At 51.9% G+C, this 18,998-nt stretch overlaps 2 protein-coding genes across 3 annotated transcripts in view; one reads left to right on the forward strand and one right to left on the reverse strand.

Annotated features, from left to right (window-relative positions):
• Nucleotides 1–3,423, forward strand: part of SHISA6 (shisa family member 6) — a 448,298-nt gene extending 444,875 nt beyond the window's left edge. The window contains exon 7 of the transcript XR_007906238.1: nucleotides 3,413–3,423. The gene's annotated coding sequence lies outside the window, so the exon portion shown is untranslated. The remainder of the gene's footprint in view (nucleotides 1–3,412) is intronic.
• Nucleotides 1–18,998, reverse strand: part of DNAH9 (dynein axonemal heavy chain 9) — a 188,690-nt gene that overhangs the window by 156,900 nt on the left and 12,792 nt on the right. The window contains exons 10-21 of one of the 2 annotated variants that reach the window (XM_051797453.1): nucleotides 18,428–18,563; nucleotides 17,194–17,390; nucleotides 16,495–16,913; nucleotides 14,359–14,581; nucleotides 11,724–11,890; nucleotides 10,521–11,391; nucleotides 8,096–8,226; nucleotides 6,650–6,776; nucleotides 3,454–3,606; nucleotides 2,390–2,515; nucleotides 1,519–1,758; nucleotides 153–313 (exon numbers count right to left, since the gene is read on the reverse strand). In XM_051797453.1, coding sequence (XP_051653413.1) covers nucleotides 153–313; nucleotides 1,519–1,758; nucleotides 2,390–2,515; nucleotides 3,454–3,606; nucleotides 6,650–6,776; nucleotides 8,096–8,226; nucleotides 10,521–11,391; nucleotides 11,724–11,890; nucleotides 14,359–14,581; nucleotides 16,495–16,913; nucleotides 17,194–17,390; nucleotides 18,428–18,563 — 2,951 coding nt within the window. Of the gene's footprint in view, nucleotides 1–152; nucleotides 314–1,518; nucleotides 1,759–2,389; nucleotides 2,516–3,453; nucleotides 3,607–6,649; nucleotides 6,777–8,095; nucleotides 8,227–10,520; nucleotides 11,392–11,723; nucleotides 11,891–14,358; nucleotides 14,582–16,494; nucleotides 16,914–17,193; nucleotides 17,705–18,427; nucleotides 18,564–18,998 lie in introns of those variants that run through there. The other variant, XM_051797454.1, reaches the window with a different exon arrangement.

Here is an 18,998-nt window from a genome sequence, read left to right on the forward strand (position 1 = left end):
TGTAACAACAGGTGAGAGTTGGAGCTCTGCCACAGGATTGCAGGGACACAGACAAAGAACCAGAGGGGTGTGGGTGTCCAAAATAAACCCCTCTTTAGCTGGTAGCTCTTCCTCCAGCCACGTGGCTGTGCTGGTGTTTCCCAGGGACTCACCTGTCGGTCAGGGGGGTGATCACGAGCCGAGGGGTGTTGCCAAGGTACTCATAGGAGTACAGGAACTGGGCATCACAGATGTTGGCAAAGCAGTGCTGCTCCTCATCTGACCAGCGGTGCCGGAGCTGCGACAGCCACACGAATGCCTGGGCATTGTCCACCTGCAACGAGCCCACAGGCACCATCAGGGGGGCCACACACAGCTCAGGGACTGCAATGGAGCTGTCACTGGGGATGGACTGGTCACTGCAAAGGCAGGGGGGGTGAGCAATGTCACCTCCCCACTTCCCTTCAGCAGAGGGCAGGACCAAATTAGCAAGCACGTCCATGGGAGAGGAAAAAGTGAATGTCCAAGAGAAAGAGCAGCACCAGGAGTCCTGGAGAGGAGATTTAAGAAGCAGCATGGCATGAAGAGGCTTCATCAATGCAGGGTGAGCAAAGGGGGGAGAGGCTGCTTAGCCAGGGAAGGGGCCTCAGATAGCTCCAGGGGACAGGGGACAAGGAGCCATGGCCAGCACTCTGCACGACCCGCAGCAGCCCTGCAGGTGGACAGACAGACACCTGCATCCCAAACTGGGCCAAGGCACCATCAAGGCCAGCTGTGCCTTGAAGCTGCCTCTGGGAGGACACAAAGGAGGGTACAACCACAACCCAGCACATCCAGGGCACCTTCCCACCCACCTGCAGAGCTGGACATGAAACAGTGTCAGGGACATTGGGATTAGATGGATGGAGCACCTCTGCTATGAGAAAAGGTTGAGAGAGTTGGGACTGTTCAGCCTGGAGAAGAGAAGGCTCCCGGGTGACCTAACTGGGGCCTTTTTGTGCCCGAAGGGGTTCCAAGGAGAGATGGAGAGAGATTTTGGACAGGGCATGTCACGTTAAACAGAGTGACAGGACAAGGAAGAATGGCTTCACATTGACAGAGGGCAGGGTTAGGGATATTGGGAAGAAGTTCTTCCCTGTGAGGGTGGGGAGGCCCTGGCACAGGTTGCCCAGAGAATCTGTGGCTGCCCCATCCCTGGAAGTGTCCAAGGCAAGGTTAAACAGGGCTTGGAGCAACCTGGGCTTGTGGAAGGTGTTCCTGCCCATGGCAGGGGATGGAATGAGAAGAGGTTTAAGGTCCTTTCCAAGCCAAATGATTCCATGATTCTGTGATGCCAGGGCAGTGGGGGGGGAAAGCAGTGACAGACAAGGGAGCCCCATAGGGGTCCCTCTGGCCCCACACCAGAGCAAGGGAACTATAAAAAGAAGAGCCATGTGCCTCCCACTGAGTCAGGCAGTGATCTGTCTGTACCTGCTCTACCCCTCCATAATCCCCACTCCAATGCCCAGCACGGGACCAGCCTGAGCTGTGAACACCAACCTTCTGTGCAATCATCTTTGCCACCACATCCCGAGCGTGCACGTCGATGGTGCAGATGGTCATGATCTTCTGCCTGTCGCCCTTGGAGAGCTGCCCCAGCAGCATGGTCACCAGGCTGTTCAGCTGGGCCACCTGCTTCTTGTGGTACTCCTTCATGGCCTTCTCGTAGCCTTCCTTCATCCTGGCAAAGGCAATCCCCACCTCGGTTGTCCACCAGATCTGGGTGCAGGAGAGAGCCACCTGGAAAAACAGTCTGCCTCAGTATCAGGGAAACACCAGAGCTTCCTCACATTTGAGTCTCTGATCCACAGGGAGATCAAGGATGAAGCATCTATGACATAAGATTAAGTATTTTGTCCCACAGTGTCACAGCACACAGGACAGGGGGAACCTGCCCCATGACATCCATTTAACACCCTGTCAGGGGCAGACACATTTAGCAGCTGCTCCTCAGGAAGTGAGTCCCTATCCCATGTCTGACAACATGGGAGGCTGAGCTGGAGATCACGAGGCTGCCAGAGGGGCATCCAAGGGGCTCTTTCCTCTCATCAGGCTTCATCCTTTGTTCTTCTGTGGCACCTCTCACCTCTCCGGGTGTACAGGCTTCCCATGACCCCCAGGATGCAGCAGCCACTGCCCAAGTCCTGGGACTGCATCCTGCTTGGAGCTCCAATCAGAGCACAGAGCTCAGCCTGGGAATCCATCAAGGGATTGCCAGGAGAAAGGAGAACTCGCCCTTCCTCCTTCCTGGACAGCACAGCAGAGGCCAGAAACATCCCCAGCCATAGCCAGAGGCCACGACTGAAAGCAGGGAAGGGCAGGATGGAAGGGGAAGCCACACCCCACCTTTCCCAGGAGCGCTGGCAGGTACCTGGGCAGGGTAGTCAAAGAGCCATTGCTCCCTCGGCTTCTCCTCGTAGGCCGTGACAGCCGCCGTCATCTCGTCCCTCACCGTGGCCCTCATGGTGTCCAGCAGGTGATTGAGCCACACCTCGACCTGCAGGAGACACGAAACCTCGGGAACAGGTTTGCTCCTCCTGGGTCATGAGTGGCCCAGGGAATGGGAGCAGCAGCTCAGCTCTGCAGTCCAACACGCCTCTGTCCTCCTTTGGACTGCAGGACTCAGCCAGTTCTGCTCCTGCAGGATCAGCATCTCTTTCCAGACACTGAGGGAACACGGCAGGTTTTGTGGAACTCCAGCTTTAGGAGGAACCAAAATGAACTCCACTGAGGAGCAATTTAGTTCAGCATGTTCCAGCTCCGGGCCACGACAGAGTCACTCGTGGGACTGAGCACAATCTGCCAGCAGCAAGAGAGAGCCTGGGAACACAATTCCTGTTGAATTTAGTATTTCACAGGCAAAGCCCTCGCTGAGAGGACAGTTTAAATGCCAAGCTCCATCACCAGGGAGCTCAGAGCTGGTATTACATACTTTAGCTTCTTATAATAGTCCATGGAGAAAAGTGCAACTACAGGGACAGAAAAGCTGAGCAGTAGTTTGATTCTTAAATTTTGCACTTCAACTCATGCTATGAAAGAAGAAAGATCTGGAAAACGGGAAAAAAACCCTTCTCTTTCCAAAGGTAGCCATGCAGAGGCACTATGGAATAGCTTAATCTATTTTCAATATGCTTCCCTTTTCCAACTGAGAGGGTAAGAGTAACTCTCAAAACATCTTAAAATAATTAGAATAGAAAACCCCTCCTTTGCACTGTTGGCTGGGCCACCTCTGCCCCACTTAGTGAGGATCCATCCAGAGTGGGCCTAGAGCTGTGGTGTAAGGAGGGATTAAAGTTACACAGCACCTCTTCCAGATTTTCTCATTCATAATGGAAGAGCAGTGAAGCTCTACAGTGTCTTGGCCATTGATGCCACTCAAGGGGCAGAAAAGCAGATTCCACAGAGAGTTTGAACACACAAGGCCCTCATTCTCACCTGCCCACTGCAGTCACAGGGTTCACTGAAGGGGACATATTCCTCCTCTCTACTGTACATTCCCAGGCCAACCTTCATTGCCTTTTGCTCAGAGTCCACTTGGAATTTCACCTTGGCCAAGCTGTCAAAAAGTTTGGAAAGATGACGTTGCACCTGCAAAATAATTGTATAAATAAAGTCACAGAGACAGGACAAGCAGAACTGAGGTCACCCTGCATGTGACAGAGACAGCCACGTTCACAAAGCAAGGACTTGGAACAGCACTTGGCAGCACCACATCTCCTCACTCATTGCCATTATGCTGCAGTACAAGCCTCTTGCTGTCTCTCTCAGTACCTCCATCTATTTCTACCTCATTTAGATAGACATGTCTTAACAAATCCTGAAACTTCCCCCACAGGAGAAAAGCTCAGAAACCATTCAAACATCACATAATTCTCTAGTCCCAATTTCCCTTCATGTAGTGCAGAGAGATCTCCATCCATTGCTCCACCTCAACCTGTTCTCAGCACACTGTGGAGTTTTCTTCATTAAGAATCTTTCTGCTTTTTCCCTCCTAGAAATCAATTTTGCACTGAAGAAAAGCCCTGGATTTTCCTTCACGGAGAAACCAGATTTCTATTTCTGCCTAAGGCATAGGATAAACAGCTCAACATCCCACACAAAACCCCCACCCTGACCAAAAGCACTTTTCCAGAAGGAACAGAATGATTCAGTCCTGTCCTGTTCACACCTGGATGAGTTTGCAAAGCCAAGGGGGAGACACCAGAAGTGCTGCTGAGGCTCCCAACACCAGCAGAGCAGGTCACTGGTGCTTCTTCTAGAGCAGGACATCACACCCAGCTGAATCCCTGTGTGTTACACACCACTGCAGCAAAGGCAGGCTTCTCCAGGACTGGTGTTCCCATGGGAAGGGTAGGTCCCAGAGCTGTCCCAGCCAGGTGAAGGGCCTTGATTTGAAGGCGTGTGAGGACACTGAGGACACTTGGTGTGTTCAGCTGGAGAAGAGGAGACTGAGGGGAGACCTCATTGCAGTTCCACCTTCCTGGGTAGGAGCAGAGGAGGGGCAGGGACTGAGCTCTGCTCTGGGGGGACCAGGGACAGCAGCCAGGGAATGGCCTGGAGCTGTGTCAGGGCAGGCTCAGGTTGGATCTCAGGCAAAGGTTCTTCCCCCAGAGGCTGGTTGGGCACTGCCCAGGCTCCCCAGGGCAGTGGGCACAGCCCCAAGGCTGCCAGAGCTCCAGGAGGGTTTGGACAACACTCTCAGGGACAGGGTGGGATTGTTGGAGTGCCCTGTGCAGGGCCAGGAATTGGACTCGATGATTCTTGTGGGTCCCTTCCAGCTCAGGTTGTTTTATGATTCTGTGACTTGTTTGTTCAATTCTCACTCACTGAGCCCCAGAGGATTCCAACCTTCCTCATGAGGTGGACACAGCTCATCAATCTTCTTACCTGTGATCAAGCAGGGCCCAATCCTGGAAGATGCAGAGTGGATCAAGAAGCCACAGGCACTCAGCCTCCTCCCAGATAAGCACATCTGCTTTCAAATCTCACATAAACCATAGAAACCTTTTCCTACATCTGGAAGTTTCTGCTCAGCAATTCCCAGTGTCCACTGCTAGCCCCTGGCCAGTCTCAGGGCTTTGGCTGTGCTCCAGCACTCGGAGCATTCCTGCCACTGGAGCCTGGAATACCCCTGACTCTGCCCCAGCTCAATATCCAGTTCAAGCAGATAAATATCATTGTGTATTTAATCCTCCTTTAGGAATTATCAGGCTTTAAAACTACAGTGGAAAGGCTGAGAGTGTATCCAGGTATGATCCCACTTGACATTTGCTTTGATTTTACTGCAAATAGTTTTGAATAACAGAAAGCACCAGGAATTTCTTCTTACTCCACAGAGCACTTCAGCACAGCAGTTTTCCTCTGCTTCCTGTGTTTTCTTTCTCTCCATTTAAAGTATCAATCAGCTGTGTATTTATGACACTCTGTGGGCTTAAATCACCCAGCAGCAGAAAACAGATCCAAGCAAAGTTAAAGTTTAGTGGCAACAACAGCATTTTTAAACCTGCCCCATTCACGTGCTCATATGAACACAGAAAATGAGGAAAAGCTTAAAGAAGGAGAGATTACTCACTACTGAAAGGTGGAATAAGGAATTGATTCCTTATCAAACAGTCTCCATTTGCTGTGAACATGTTGATTGGGTTTACACACCAATGATGCCTCCCAAACCAGGCAAGTCAGGGCACAGCATTGCCAAGAGAAGCAGCTGAGGATTCCTGGCACAGCTCCAGCAGCACCAATAACCAACCCCAATACTGCCATGCTCCATATGGAAAAGCACCCACAGGACTGAATCCTCTGAGCTCTGCCCATGGGGGATAGAGGTGCCTGACCCTTGGGAACAGCAGGAAGCCATTTCCTACAACAGGAAGGTTCCTACCAGTTCCTCCCCAGCAATCCTGCCGAGACAGCAGCTGGAATGGTGTGTCTGGAGTGATTCCCCCCACCCGGCATTCAGGCACCATCCCAGGAACCCAGCCTGGAGCAGAGGAGCCTGCTCAGTCAGTGGTGCAGAGGGTCAGACACACAGCCTGGCCCTGAGCCATGGCCACTGTCTGACCAGCACGTGCTTCACCCCCTCCAGGTGCTGTGCTTCCCTGCCCCTACGATCAGGACACCCCAAAGCCCTTCGCAAGGGGGAAGGAAGAAGCAGTTACTAGCAAATGCCTTTTCTGCCCTAAGAAAGGGACCTTTCCAAGCCACCAGTGATCAGCACTTCCACATTGGAATGACCAGTCTGTGGCTCTTCCAACAGCAGATGCTGTTTAGTGGCATCCCAGGTTGAGATTCAAGTTTTGGATGAGACTTTCAAGGTGGTTTCCTCCCACCTCGCTGTGTCCCAGTAGAAACAAACCCCCAGTTTTTATGGCACCAAAACCACAGCTCTACTCAGTGCAGAGCTCCCAGAACCTTCCACAAGCAGCACCAGAGTTAGATCAGAAAACACCCAGGGTACGTGCTGCCTGTCCAGAATGACAGATGAAGATGAGCTGTGAAAGAGTTGTTAATCCACATGAGGGTGGGAGAAAAAGTCCTCTAGAAAGGACACTGCAGAGTCTCAAGACTGCATTTTCCACTGTGACACTCTTGACAGCTGCAAAATGCAAAGCTGATGCACTCCAAGGCTTACCATGTGTGGGTTAGTGCCGTTGGAAAGAATATCCAATAAATCTGTGGAAGAAATGAAGTAAAATCTGGGAAAGGCCAACCTCTTCATGTCCAGATATTCAGCCAAAGCCTTCTCACACAGAGACAACCTGTGGAGACAAAGCAGATGAACAGAGCCCAGGACAGGGGGCTAAAGATCTTTCCATGCTTCGTGCTGCCCTTTGGGTTATCAAGCAGCTTCTCCCCACCATGGGGAAATCCAAGGCACAAGCTGAGCCTGCAGCTGCCCTCCAGCATTCCTGAACAGATCAACACAGCACAAAGTAACTCACAGCTCACTCTCTACTCCGGGGTCAAACACCCAAGAGCCAGGGTAGCCTCATAAAAAAGCAGAAACAGAGGTGGAAGAAGAGGTTGGAAAGATTTGCAGTCTGACCTACTGTTTTAGACAAGCTCTAAACTGCCACAGGTGGTTTCACACGGGGATGAACATTTCCAGAACGGCTTTTATTCTAATGAGCCACATTTTAAAGTCTGATTCCAACCAACTCAGCTTTTTGTGTTTGCAAAGCATGAAAGGAAACCAGTTTCCTCCGATCTGCAAAATGAATCTTGCAGTGTTCACATGCTAAACTGCTGCTGAGCTTACAAAGTTCCTAAATAACATTCTCTGTGAGGAACATTGGCCTTATCCGATTGAAAATAAAATCCAATCTTTATTTGAAATGGAGAGCTGTTACTGCCAGAACAGCTCCACGGGAACTTTGAAGTGTGTTTCAGGTGCATTCATATGTTAAGTGAGCAGTGTCTCCATCTCAGGACACTCAGGTCTTTCCCAGGGAGCTGTTACACCTTGTGTCACACACAGGGATAATTTTGTAAATTAAAGAACATGGACTCAGCTCTGCTGCAGATATCATGGAACCATGGAATGGTTTGGGTTGGAAGGGACCTCAAAATCCATCCAGTCCCACCCCCCTGCCATGGGCAGGGACACCTTCCACTAGCCCAGGTTGCTCCAAGCCCCATCCAGCCTGGCCTTGGACACTTGCAGGGATGGGACAGCCACAGCTTCTCTGGGTAACCTGTGCCAGGGCTTCCCCACCCTCAGAGGCAGGATTTCTTCCCAGTATCCAAACTAGATCCTCTTCTCACACCCCTATAAAGCTATTTCAGACACTGTGTTTGGGTGGCAGTGAGGCCATGAGCTGTTCAAACCACCTGGATGGCCCTTAACGTGTGCAAATCAATAGTCAGGATGAGAATTTGCCCCTACACAAAGCCAAACTCCACTCAGGGGTTTCAGAGTGATGGGTCACAAGTAAAAAGACTTGAGAAAGGTCGGAAAGGCTGAGATTTGTGAATGCAGATAATGCACAGCCTCACAAACAGCCTTGGAGCACAATATCAACCAGCTTCTTAGAGCTGATTCCCTCTAACAAAATCCTGGGACTGACCTTCTACCTACCTCCTCTGAATGTCCTCCAGCTGCTGGGACAGACCTGGTTTATTGGTGGCCTCAACTACATTTGGGGTTTTCTGAACTTCATAGGCCAGTTCTTTAAAATCCACATCAATCCCTTCAAAGCACTTGGAGTCCTAAAAAGGGACACAAAGGACACAGTCACAGTGACACACAAATTGTGTGCTGAGGGATCCCATCCTCTGAGTGTGGCTTTGGGATGAGGGGAAAGCTCCTCTGCAGAGAGCCTTCTGGCCAGTGCAGAGGGGACCCCTCCTCCACTCCCCAAGGGCTCTCCCACCCATGTGCCTGGAACAAGTTCCCAATCAGGCCTTTGCCTTGTCATTGTATCCCACAGGAGCTGTGGATAAAGTGATCTGTGCAGAAGCCAATCCCTAGGACCACTCATTCCCACAGGATTGAATTCCCCTTTGAATAGCTCCTCCTGACTCTTCATCTCCCATTCCAGATAAATTATCCATTTTCCCTGATCACAGCAGGGGAGATGCTCCCATATGGGGGAAAGGCCACCAATCTCATGGGTGTTCTGCTGTCCCCTTATGCCACACCGCCCATCCTGATGTGGGTGTGGTGGCTGGAAGAGCAGAGCCCTTCCTTGCCCTGAGTAGGGCCATGGAACCCCAGACCACCAGCAGAGGAGCTCCCTGACACCCAACAGAGACCATGAATTTCTGAAGCTAAATAGTGAAAAATAGATAAGTTATGTTCAAAATGTCCCTGCTCCCCCTTTCTTCCCAAGCTGAGCTTCCTGAGTGAGATAGGACACTGCATAAAAGTGCTCCCAGCTTTCCTGGGAACACTTCCACGCTAACCTGTGTTAAGCCCCTGTAGCAAGGCTGTGGCTGAAGTCATTCATGGAATCATAGAATAATAGAATGGTTTGGGTTAGAAGGGATCTTAAAGGTTATCCAGATCCCCCTGCCTTCACTAAACCAGGTTGCTCCAAGTTCCATTCAGTCTGGTCTTGGACACTTCCAGGGATGAGAATTCCACAACCTCTCTGGGCAACCTGTGCCAGGGCCTCAACATCCTCACAGGGAAGAATTTCTTCCCTAATATCAAAACTAAACTCGCCCTCAGTCAGTTTGAAGCCATTTCCCCTTGTCCTGTCCCTCCATCTCTTGTTCCAAGTCCCTCTCCAGCTCTCCTGGAGCTCCTTTAGGCACTGGAAGGGGCTCTAAGGTCTCCCCAGAGGCTTCACTTCTCCAGGTTGAACACCCCCAGCTCTCCCAGCCTGTCAGCCAGCTCCAGATGTGCATCCTGGCCCTGTCAGCACAGACTCCCCAGCCCTGGATGCATCCCAAGGAGGTTCAGCCTCCAGAGGATCTGAGCTTCATCCTCTGCTATGGAAGGGAACTGGCTACTGGTTCGTGGCACCTGCCGGGTGGGTGCTGAGGTGCAGAACCCTGTGAGATGCAGGTTAAACCATGCTGTGGTTTCTGACCCACCCCCAGAGAGCTGCTGGATGTCACATTATGCTGGCACACAGGACAACCCTTGGGGCTCTGGGACCAGCCCCTGGACACACAGTGTGGGAAGCCAGGTGTGCCCAGCACTCACCAGAGCAGAGGAGGAACAGCCCAAGTAGCCCAGAGGGAAGGGATGGGGACAGGGTGGGCAACTGTCAGGTGCACACCCTGTCTGGGGGCCAGTCCCCCCTCAGTGACACTGCACAGGTACAGGGACAGTGGGAACACTGCACCTACAGCTCACTCCTCAGTGAAAGGCACGTTCCTCCTCAGCACGGTTGCCAGGCTGGAATAACTCTGGAAGCTGGACTCAAAGCCAACCTGAGAGGTTCACCAACGACAACTCTGCTCCATTTCCCAAAGCAGGAGGGGGAGAAGAGCTGCCCTCCCCCTGTACCAGCACTGAAGGCCAGGGAGGGGATGCTGCCAGAGCTGCCTGGGCCACAGGCCCAAGGCTGCCAGAGCTCCAGGAGGGTTTGGATGATCCTCTGGGGCACATGGTGTGACTCTTGGGGATGGTCTTGTGCAGGGCTGAGGGTTGGACTTGATGACCCTTGTGGGTCCCTTCCAACTCAGCACATTCCGTGATTCTGGGATTTGCAGTGCCTGAATAATTCTCCTGGTGCTCTCCCCTCCGAGGGAAGAGCGAACACACCTGCAGTACTGAAGGAACCAGCAGCCTCCTGCCCAGCCCCAGCAACTCTGTATTTGCTATGCAGCAGTGGAGGGGAGAAAATCAGCCTCTCAGCACAGCTCAGGCACAACCTGTGGCACAAAAACATCCCATGGAACTACCACAGCACTAAGGGAGCCTCCAGGAAGAGAAGCAGTGGGAGAAAAGCCCTGCTTGGGGCAACTTGGCACTATAGATAACTCTATTTAATAATAGAGGCTCTTCTTCAATGCTTTCCAAAGAGGAAGCAGGATTTGAGGTTTCCCACCTGGGGCAGCTGTGCCCGGATATCCTCTGAGCCTATGAAGATGCCCTCCAGGTGACACCACGTGCGCTGCACCTCGAACCAGAGGGAAAGGACAGAGTCGGCAGTGGAGAGTTGCCTCTGCCAGGCAGACACCTCCTCCAGGAAGAAAGCAATATATTTGGATGACATCAAATTCTGCAGCTGCACCTGGTTGTCTTCCAAAGTTTCAATGAGCTCCTCATCTGACTTCAGCAAGGGGATGTTGGTGCGGGAGTGAGGCTCGTACTGGAACTCCCTGGTGCTCCAAGTCGCTCTCAGCTCCTTCAGCACTTTCTCCATGCTCATTTCTCGCACTGCTTTGTCCACAATTCCATGGACCTCACCCTCAAATTTATGCAGGTTGAGCCTGAGGAGGTCAGCCAGCGTGGTGTCTGAGTCCATCACAAACCTCACACCCGTCACCTGCATCAGCTGGTTCCAGTGCCTTTCTCTGATGGCAGGGTTTTGAAGTTCTGCCACCGCCTTCAGGGCCGTCAGCATGTTCTTCACCTTGCTGTCCAGTCCAGTGAAAGCATCCCATGCCCTCATTTCTTTATCCAGATTCCGAATCTCTCTTGCAAACTTTTTACACTCCAGATCCATGTTTTCCACATTAATATCCACCCATTTGGTGGTCTGCCAGTCACTGAGGCTGGTGTTCACCAGGGAGATCATATCCCAGAGCTCTTTGAGAAGACACAGCTCCTTCCTGCACTGCTTCAGTTGTTTATATTCTGGCACCATGACTTCAAACAGACCAGCTGATTCAGAAATCGAGGTCATGGCTGACTCCATCTGTTTAATCTCCACGTGCTTTGCATCCAGCAGTTGATAAGGCTTTTCGGTGTCAAACCTAGAAATAAATGTTTGTTATTCGTAAGTGACATTGTTACAACTTCTAAAGAAAACATAAACTAAACAGTGCCTCTGAGAGACATGGGAGAGATGAAAGGTCTGTAGTACACCTTGATGGTACTACATGGCACTACCAATGCCACCTTAAAGTAACGATGTGCCCTCAGCATCCAAACCACTAACACCGGACAGTGTTCCCAGGGACACAACACCCCAGGCACAGCACTGGGAGCAGGTATGGAAGGGCTCTGCATCCTCAGGACACGCAGAGATGAGCACATAGAGCTTTTTTTCCCTCAGGGCTGCCCTGATGGTATAACCTGTCCATACCTGAAGGGAGCTTCTCTCCCAAACCTCTCCCTGAAGTGGAGCTGTTGGGCGTCGAAGGCGGCGCAGCTCTGGCGCAGGGCGGTCATCTCGTTGGCCTGGAGAGGAGCCACATGCTGCCTCACAGCCAGGGCCAGCTTCTTCACGTGGTTCCACTTCTCTGGCAGCTCCTGTGGGCAAAACAGAACTGCTGGGAGGCAGGACTTGCTGTTCAGTGTAAGATGTGCCTGATCTGTTCACGGGTAACCACAGAACAGGAAAAGCAACAGATTCCGTGTCTAAGACTGTAAGAAAGTTTTGTTGGGATGCCTCAAGTTGTGCCTGGGGAGGTTTAGATTGGATATTAGGAAAAAAACTCATAGAAAGGGTTGCAAAGCATTGGCACAGGCTGACCAGGGCAGTGGTGGAGCCCCCATCCCTGGAAGTATGCAAACAATGTGTGGATGTGGCACTTGAGGACATGGTTTAGTGGTGAACACGGTGGTGGTGCTGGGGTGAGATCTTAAAGATCTTTTCCAACTTCAACAATTCTGTGATTCTATGAAAGGCTAAAGACACAATTTGGGATAAATATTCCCACTTATTCAAAATTTTGAACACTAATGAAGACCAAGACCCTACAACTGACTGTTCTGATTGTAAAAACATGTTCATAACCACTGAAGAAGATCCCAGACTCAATCCTGGGCTCACGGGATGGTTCAGTGCTCAAGAGAGAACAGTGATTCTGACATCGAGCCCATCAGGGCCTGGAACCTGCTGGGAACAGCTGAAGGCAGGAGAATGGATGTGGATGCAAACTCCTCTGGCTTCCCAGAGCTAAAGGAACAGAGCCTGGGACGTTTACTGCCAGGAGATGTTATACCAGGAGGACTCCAGAAAGCCCTACAGGGCAAATCCCTCCAGGATGTGTATACAACATCAGTACCAAATGAGACTGGGTTCTTTCTCAGCTCTGCTTCCAACTGTGAGTGCACAGCACTGCTGACAATGCCCCCTCCAGACCTGGCATTTTCTTCAGAAAGGGATTTTATTTCTCCTCACTGGGCCTCTCCAGCCATACCCTCAGCCCAGGCACTGACACCAAGGGCTCTGCTGTCCCCAAGCCCCAGTGCTGTGCTCTCCCCACTTCCCCATGTACTGTCCAAGCCTACAGGAAAGATTTTGGGTTTCTTTTCAGCCCAGTTCACATATTTGAGGAGATTAATGGAGACCCACCAACACTATGAAAAGAAGGGAAATAACTGAAGGCAGCTCTGAGGCAGCAGAGGTGACCAGAGTGGGGTTCCTGAAGGGTCTCTCCCTGGCACATCTCATTCCAAATAGAAATCACTATCCAGGACCACAGCAGGGCACACATGGAGCTGCTTCCTTTTCTCCTACTGACTACCAGCTCCACACCCATCCATCTCCACAGCCACAGAAGGAGCAGTACCTACAGGAACTACTGGTTTTCCCACCCTACACAGGAGCAAATCAATCATTCACACACGTGTTGCTGCCACTTGCCAGAAAGGATAAGTGTTTTTTGTTATCTCCTGCATATGCAGGGCTGCCCCACATCCTCATTTCTTCTATGAGGAAAATAAATCAGTTGTTTGAATGTACTTGCACAAACAGACACCACAGCAGCAGCTCCTGGGCAGAGGGATTAGCAGAGTCAGGTTCCAGCTTCATGCTGGACCAAAGATGCTGCAGCAGCCAGAACACCCATGCAATGCAGCCCTGCTGGTGTTCAGAGGTCTGCAGGACCCTGGGTATCTTTAGGACTCTTAACTCTTCCAGATTTGGTGACCGACCCCCCACAGATCAGGCTGCACAAGCAGAAAACCCAGGGATTGCTAAACCCCCTTCGGCTCCATCTGAGCCTGCAGCAGGGAACAGGAGCCTTTGCAAGGCAGGAACTCCTCCCCAGCAGCTCCTGCTTTAACCCTGTGCCCTGCACACACCCCCTGCCCACACGGGTCCACAGGGCACCCATCAGCAGGCAGCCACACACTTCTCCACTGCATCCCCTTGGCTGTTGCCAGTGCTGTCCCCAAAGCTGGTTGGGCACTTCACCATCATTATTAACCTTCATCTCACGGTCCCTTTTCTAGAAATGAAAGGAATTCCCAAAAGAAAACTTACTCATCATAGCCACATGTGAAAAGGTGCCAAAATACTTTCATAACCTGCTCTCAGTGAGGCCCTCTGGGTCAAGCAGATCCGGTGGTTCAGACACAGTGGAGGCCTGAAGTCCTGTGAGAAGGCAACTCCTCTGCCAACATTATCCTTCCCATCTCCATCGTTGCTAAGAACCAGCTTATTTAAAAATAATTATAATTGAACCTAATTAACAGATGTATTTGAAAATGCATTAATTTTTTCAAGAGTAATCGCTGGGAGTTGGAGCAGGCAATTCTATGTTTTTCATACATAACAAAAGGCTTAATCTCTGCTTTAAAAGAAAAATCTCAATATAACTCCAAAATTTAGAGCTATTAAGGCACATCCTGCAATAGCAAAATACTATCCACTGAGGCCCTCTAATGACAGGGAGCAGGGCCTTAAATATTCCTGCGATGCTCTTCGGCTCCTGCTGCCTTTGCCATCTGCTCCTTGGCAAACTGTGTGTCCACCACAGGTTCTCACCCACCTCCAGTTGCTGGTGGACTTCCCCTGGCACCTGCTGCTCGTAGGCCCTCAGCAGGTCAATGGTTTCCCTCAGGGGCTCAAACATGGCGTCGGTGGCACCCTGTCGCTCCTTCACGGCCAGGAGGTGTCCCATGACCTCCACGAGGCTGTTGTAATCCCCCTTCTCGACCTTCCTGCTCAGCCCTTTCTCAGCAGTTTGGATGAACTCCTCAAGGTCAGCCAAGCTGTGGAGCACAAAGCAGGGAGGCACAGAATCAGAGCAGTTCCTGTGGAATTAACATCCAGCCTTCCACAGGCAGCTGGGCTGGCAGGGACGGGGACGGCCTGGCTCTCCTTGCCCACTGCATGCTAAGGGCAGCAGGACTGCTCAAAAGGATCCCTGGATGTGGTACAGCTTCCTGCAAGGAACACAAAGACAGGTTGGGACTTCCCAGGTTGGGGACAGGGGAGCTGAGCAGGAGTGTCACGGAACAGTGAGCTCAGGGGGGCTCTGCAGAGGTGCCTTTGAGAGGACAGTCTGTGCTGTGGGGGTGGCCCTGGCACAGGTTGCCCAGAGAAGCTGTGGCTGCCCCATCCCTGGAAGTGTCCAAGGCCAGGTTGGACGGGGCTTGGAGCAACGTGGGACAGTGGAAGGTGTCCCTGCCCATGGCAGGGGTGGAACTGGACGATGTCTAGGGTCTCTTCCAAACCAAACCATTCTATGATTCTGTGACAGTTTTCACCCCTTCTCTTCCAACAGAAGAATCCAATCTTCCCAGATGAACCCACCAGATTGCAAAGCTCCAACAAACAGGGATTCTTTTTCATACACTGCCTCACCTGACAAGGCAACTCCCTCCCTGCAGGCAGAGGGTGCAGGTGATACAAATTCACAGCAGTTCAGAAAAACAACTAGACATTTGTAAGAGGGAAAAAATCCATCCAGGTCTTTAAAAACAAAGGCATGATCCCTGTCTCTCAAAGTCCTTGAGCCATAAATCATCAGAGACAAGGATGGTGTTTGGAGGATGTTTCCATACCTGCTTACCCTGTTCTTAACCTCACCAGCTACTGGGTACTTTTAGCAGAGGCAGAATGGGCTCCCGTGTCTCTGGTCCTTCCCAGCACATCCACTGTCCACCTCTCAAAGCACTTACTTTTTAAGTGCCCACTTAAATTCTGTGGATGCAGTTGGGCCTAAATGCATCCTTAAATACTTCACCTAATAAACTGCTGAGTCAGGGACTCTCAATAACAACTCCTAAATGCTCCTTCACAGCTACACAAAAACCTCTTTGCACAGAAATTATCTAACAGAATTATGGTGCTGGAAAGACAAAGGAGATCATATCACCACCCCACGCAGCTGCCTCCTCTACAGATGTCTGTGAACACTTCTATGGGAGCAGGCAAGACCTGGGACACCCTTCACAACTTCACTGAAGTTGTGACCAGTAAATCAGCCGGGGCATCATCCTACACTGATCTGGTGGCTGAGCAGCTCTTCAGAGCAGGGAATGTGTTCTTTCTAAACTTACAGCCCAAACTCCTCCTTTTTGTAACCTGGAGCTACCTCCTCATGACAGGCTGCCTGAATTTCGATGCCTTCAGAAACAGAGCAAGTACCCCATGGCACACTAATGCAGCTTTACTGATGGCCAACGTCTAATCCTACAAAGCAGGCCCAGAGCCCCAGCAGAGATGGGATTATTTGCCTCAGGTTAAGCAGGCAAACACATGCCCTGTTTAATGCCACACAGCAGGTCCCAGGGCCACTGCCTCAGGGATGTCAGTGGTACCAAGTTCACATCACTGATCCCAGTTTACGCGCCAGCAGAGACCAGGGGATGGAAGACACAGGGATGTGATGGAGCTGGCACAAACCATGGACCCTTCTCCTCTATTAGCTATTGTAGTGGTCACAACCCCTGGGCTGCCAGAGATCAAGAAGCATTTGGACAGCACTCTCAGACACATGGTGGGATTGTTGGGGTGGCCTGTGTAGGGCCAGGAGTTGGACTCGATGGTCCTTGTGGGTCCCTTCCAGCTCAGGGTATTCTATGACTCAACTGGTTATCAGTCTAAAACAATAAAGTCCAGTCAAGACAAGAGGAATCCCAGGGCAGGTCCCAGGAGCAGAGGCAGGAGCAGCCCTCACCTGTGTGTGACGTGCTCCAGGAGATGCTGCTTGAACACCAAGCTCCACCTTTTAATCTCATTCAGCAAGGCCGCCTTGAAAGGCCGAACATCGACCCTCACCCAGCCCTGGAAGGTGCTGAGGGGCTCCATGTGAGTCACCTCCTCGTAGAGCCTCTCGTAGGAGTCGATGTGCTCCCTGAACTGCTGCAGCGTGGGCGGTGCCTCAGGGACCATGTCCTGGGCCTCGAGCTCTGCGGCCGTGAGGACGCGCCCATAGAACAGGAACTGCCGGCTCAGCTCCCGCCGGTCCTCCCCGTACACGTGGGAATAGCGCCCCAGGGAACCCCGGAACTCACAGCACGAGGACACCACGGCCTGGACACGGCACAGCAGCTCCTGGCGCAGCTCAGCCAGGCCAGACATGTCCTCCAGGTCTGCCTGGAGAGAGGAGAGGAGAGAGCAGGGCAGAGGAGAGGAGGGGAGCAGGGGGGAGGAGGGGAGGGGAGGAAAAGGGAAAGAGGGGAGAGAAGGGAAAATGGGGGAAAAGGAGAGGGAAAATAGGGGAGAGGGGAGAAGTGAGAGGGGAAAGGAGAGACAAGAAGGAAGAGGGGAAAAGGGAGAGGGGGAGGACAGGAGGGGAGAGGAGAGCACAGTGAGGTGGGAGCAGTGGGCACCTTCTCACTGCCACACAGCACAAGGGAGGGCCATGGCCACAGACCTGGTAGTGGGGGAAGCCGCTGTGTGTGGCCAGCCGGGGCACCAACGAGGAGATGTGGTAGATGCTGTTCAGGAGACTTTCCACCATGTCAGAGAAGCCATCATGTGTGCCAGGGTCCAGGGATGGGTGAAATACCAAATCTGGGATCACCAAATCCAGCTGCACCTCAAACAGGGGAGCAAGCCCTGCCTTGGGATCTGGCAGGGAGGAACCAGGATCTTTCTCAAGGGGAGAAAAGGCATCTTGAGCCACCACTAACATCCTACCAGGAGATGCACACAGGGCAGCAGGGACAGCAGGCAGGTGGGAGGGAAACACTCACTCACAGAGTCCAGGGCTGTTGTGTCTGCACAACATGAGGAAATGCTGGCAAAGCAGCTGGTGTGGTGGTACCCACTGAAGACAGTGGGGAACCAATAAGACAGAAGTGATTTAAGGACTGGAAAACATGCTGAGGAAAGCTTTAAAGAGACCAGGCTCTTCAGCTACTCCAAAGGGAGTCTGAGAGCTGAACAATTACAGCAAGTAAGTACTTGCAGACGAGAAAAACAACGGGAACCAAGAGGCTCTTTAATTTAGTGGAGAAAGGGATGAAAAAAAAAAGCAGCAACCAGAAACTGAAGCCAGATGCAAATGTGACAATATGTGCAAGTTTTTAACAAGATGGTGAAGAACTGGATGCAATTCTCCAACTCAGTGTGCCAGGAGGGAGGCATTCCTGGAGATGTGCTTTAGTTGGACACAAGCTGCTCTCAGCAGAGGGGGTGAACCTCCCCGGTGGTCTTAGGCAGGATGTCTGATCTAGTGGCTGCTGAGCCCAGCTCGTCTCTTCACAGGACTTATGCTCAGGGACTGAGGTTTTTTGTTCATGACTTTCACGAGCAGAACCAGCTCTTGAGACTGCCCACAAATGAAAGATTGTGTCACCTTGATGCTTTGGGCATGGGAGGGTGGGAGATTGCTGAAGCCCAAGCCCAGACTTGGGAGGATGTCTCAATTTTGTCTACCCATTAATCCCTGCAAGTGATGAACATTCATCTCTATCCCCCCCCCGAGGAATCCAGTGATGGAGTCACCCTCCCTGTCTGGAGGCTCCCCCAGAGACAGGGAAGACGCCCAGTGGAAAGCCAGGAAGGAGAGAACAACTTGTGGGCATGAGGAAGAGCACAACAGGAGACCTTCCTTTGGAGAGGCTGAGCAGCCACCATGACCAGGGGACAGGAACCAGTGTCACCTGTGTTCTCCAGGAGGTACTTGAGCGAGCACTCAATGGCAGTGAAGAATCCATCCAGGACTATCTCATCCACATAATCCACATAGGCCTTCCAGGAGTCAGATGCTGGGTCTGCAAGTAAGAGGCTCTGGTTTTCCTGGAAGAAAAAGAAGATGCCTTCAAACACAGCAGGGCTGAGTCTGTTCTCCAAGAGAGCTGCCCACAGTTAAGGACCGATGCCAGTGAGCCCACGGGAACCAGCCTCCTGGAGGGACGGGAGAGATGGATGTTGCTATTGGTGCTATGGCCACGATTTGCTCCTGTCAAGGGCTGCTTTGTCACCTGGAACAACTCAAGGGGAAAATGGAGTGCAGAAGAGCTTTGGTAGCTCTGCCACTTGTTCTCCTCCCTCTTCTCTGAGGACACAGGACTCAAGACTGCTTTGCAGCCCTGGGGAAGGGAGCACTGCGGGTCTCAAAGGCTCATCCTGAGGCATGAAGACCCAGCTGCTCCCCTTCAGAGTCCAAGGCCAGACAGTGACCCTCGGGAGAGGGCTGGACATAAAACCATCTCCCCCCAGGCCAAGGGCTGT

The sequence above is a fragment of the Manacus candei genome, unplaced genomic scaffold (genome assembly GCF_025592945.1).
Source record: "Manacus candei isolate 608988 ecotype Guabito, Panama unplaced genomic scaffold, ASM2559294v1 h1tg000047l, whole genome shotgun sequence".
Taxonomy (NCBI): Eukaryota; Metazoa; Chordata; class Aves; order Passeriformes; family Pipridae; genus Manacus; species Manacus candei.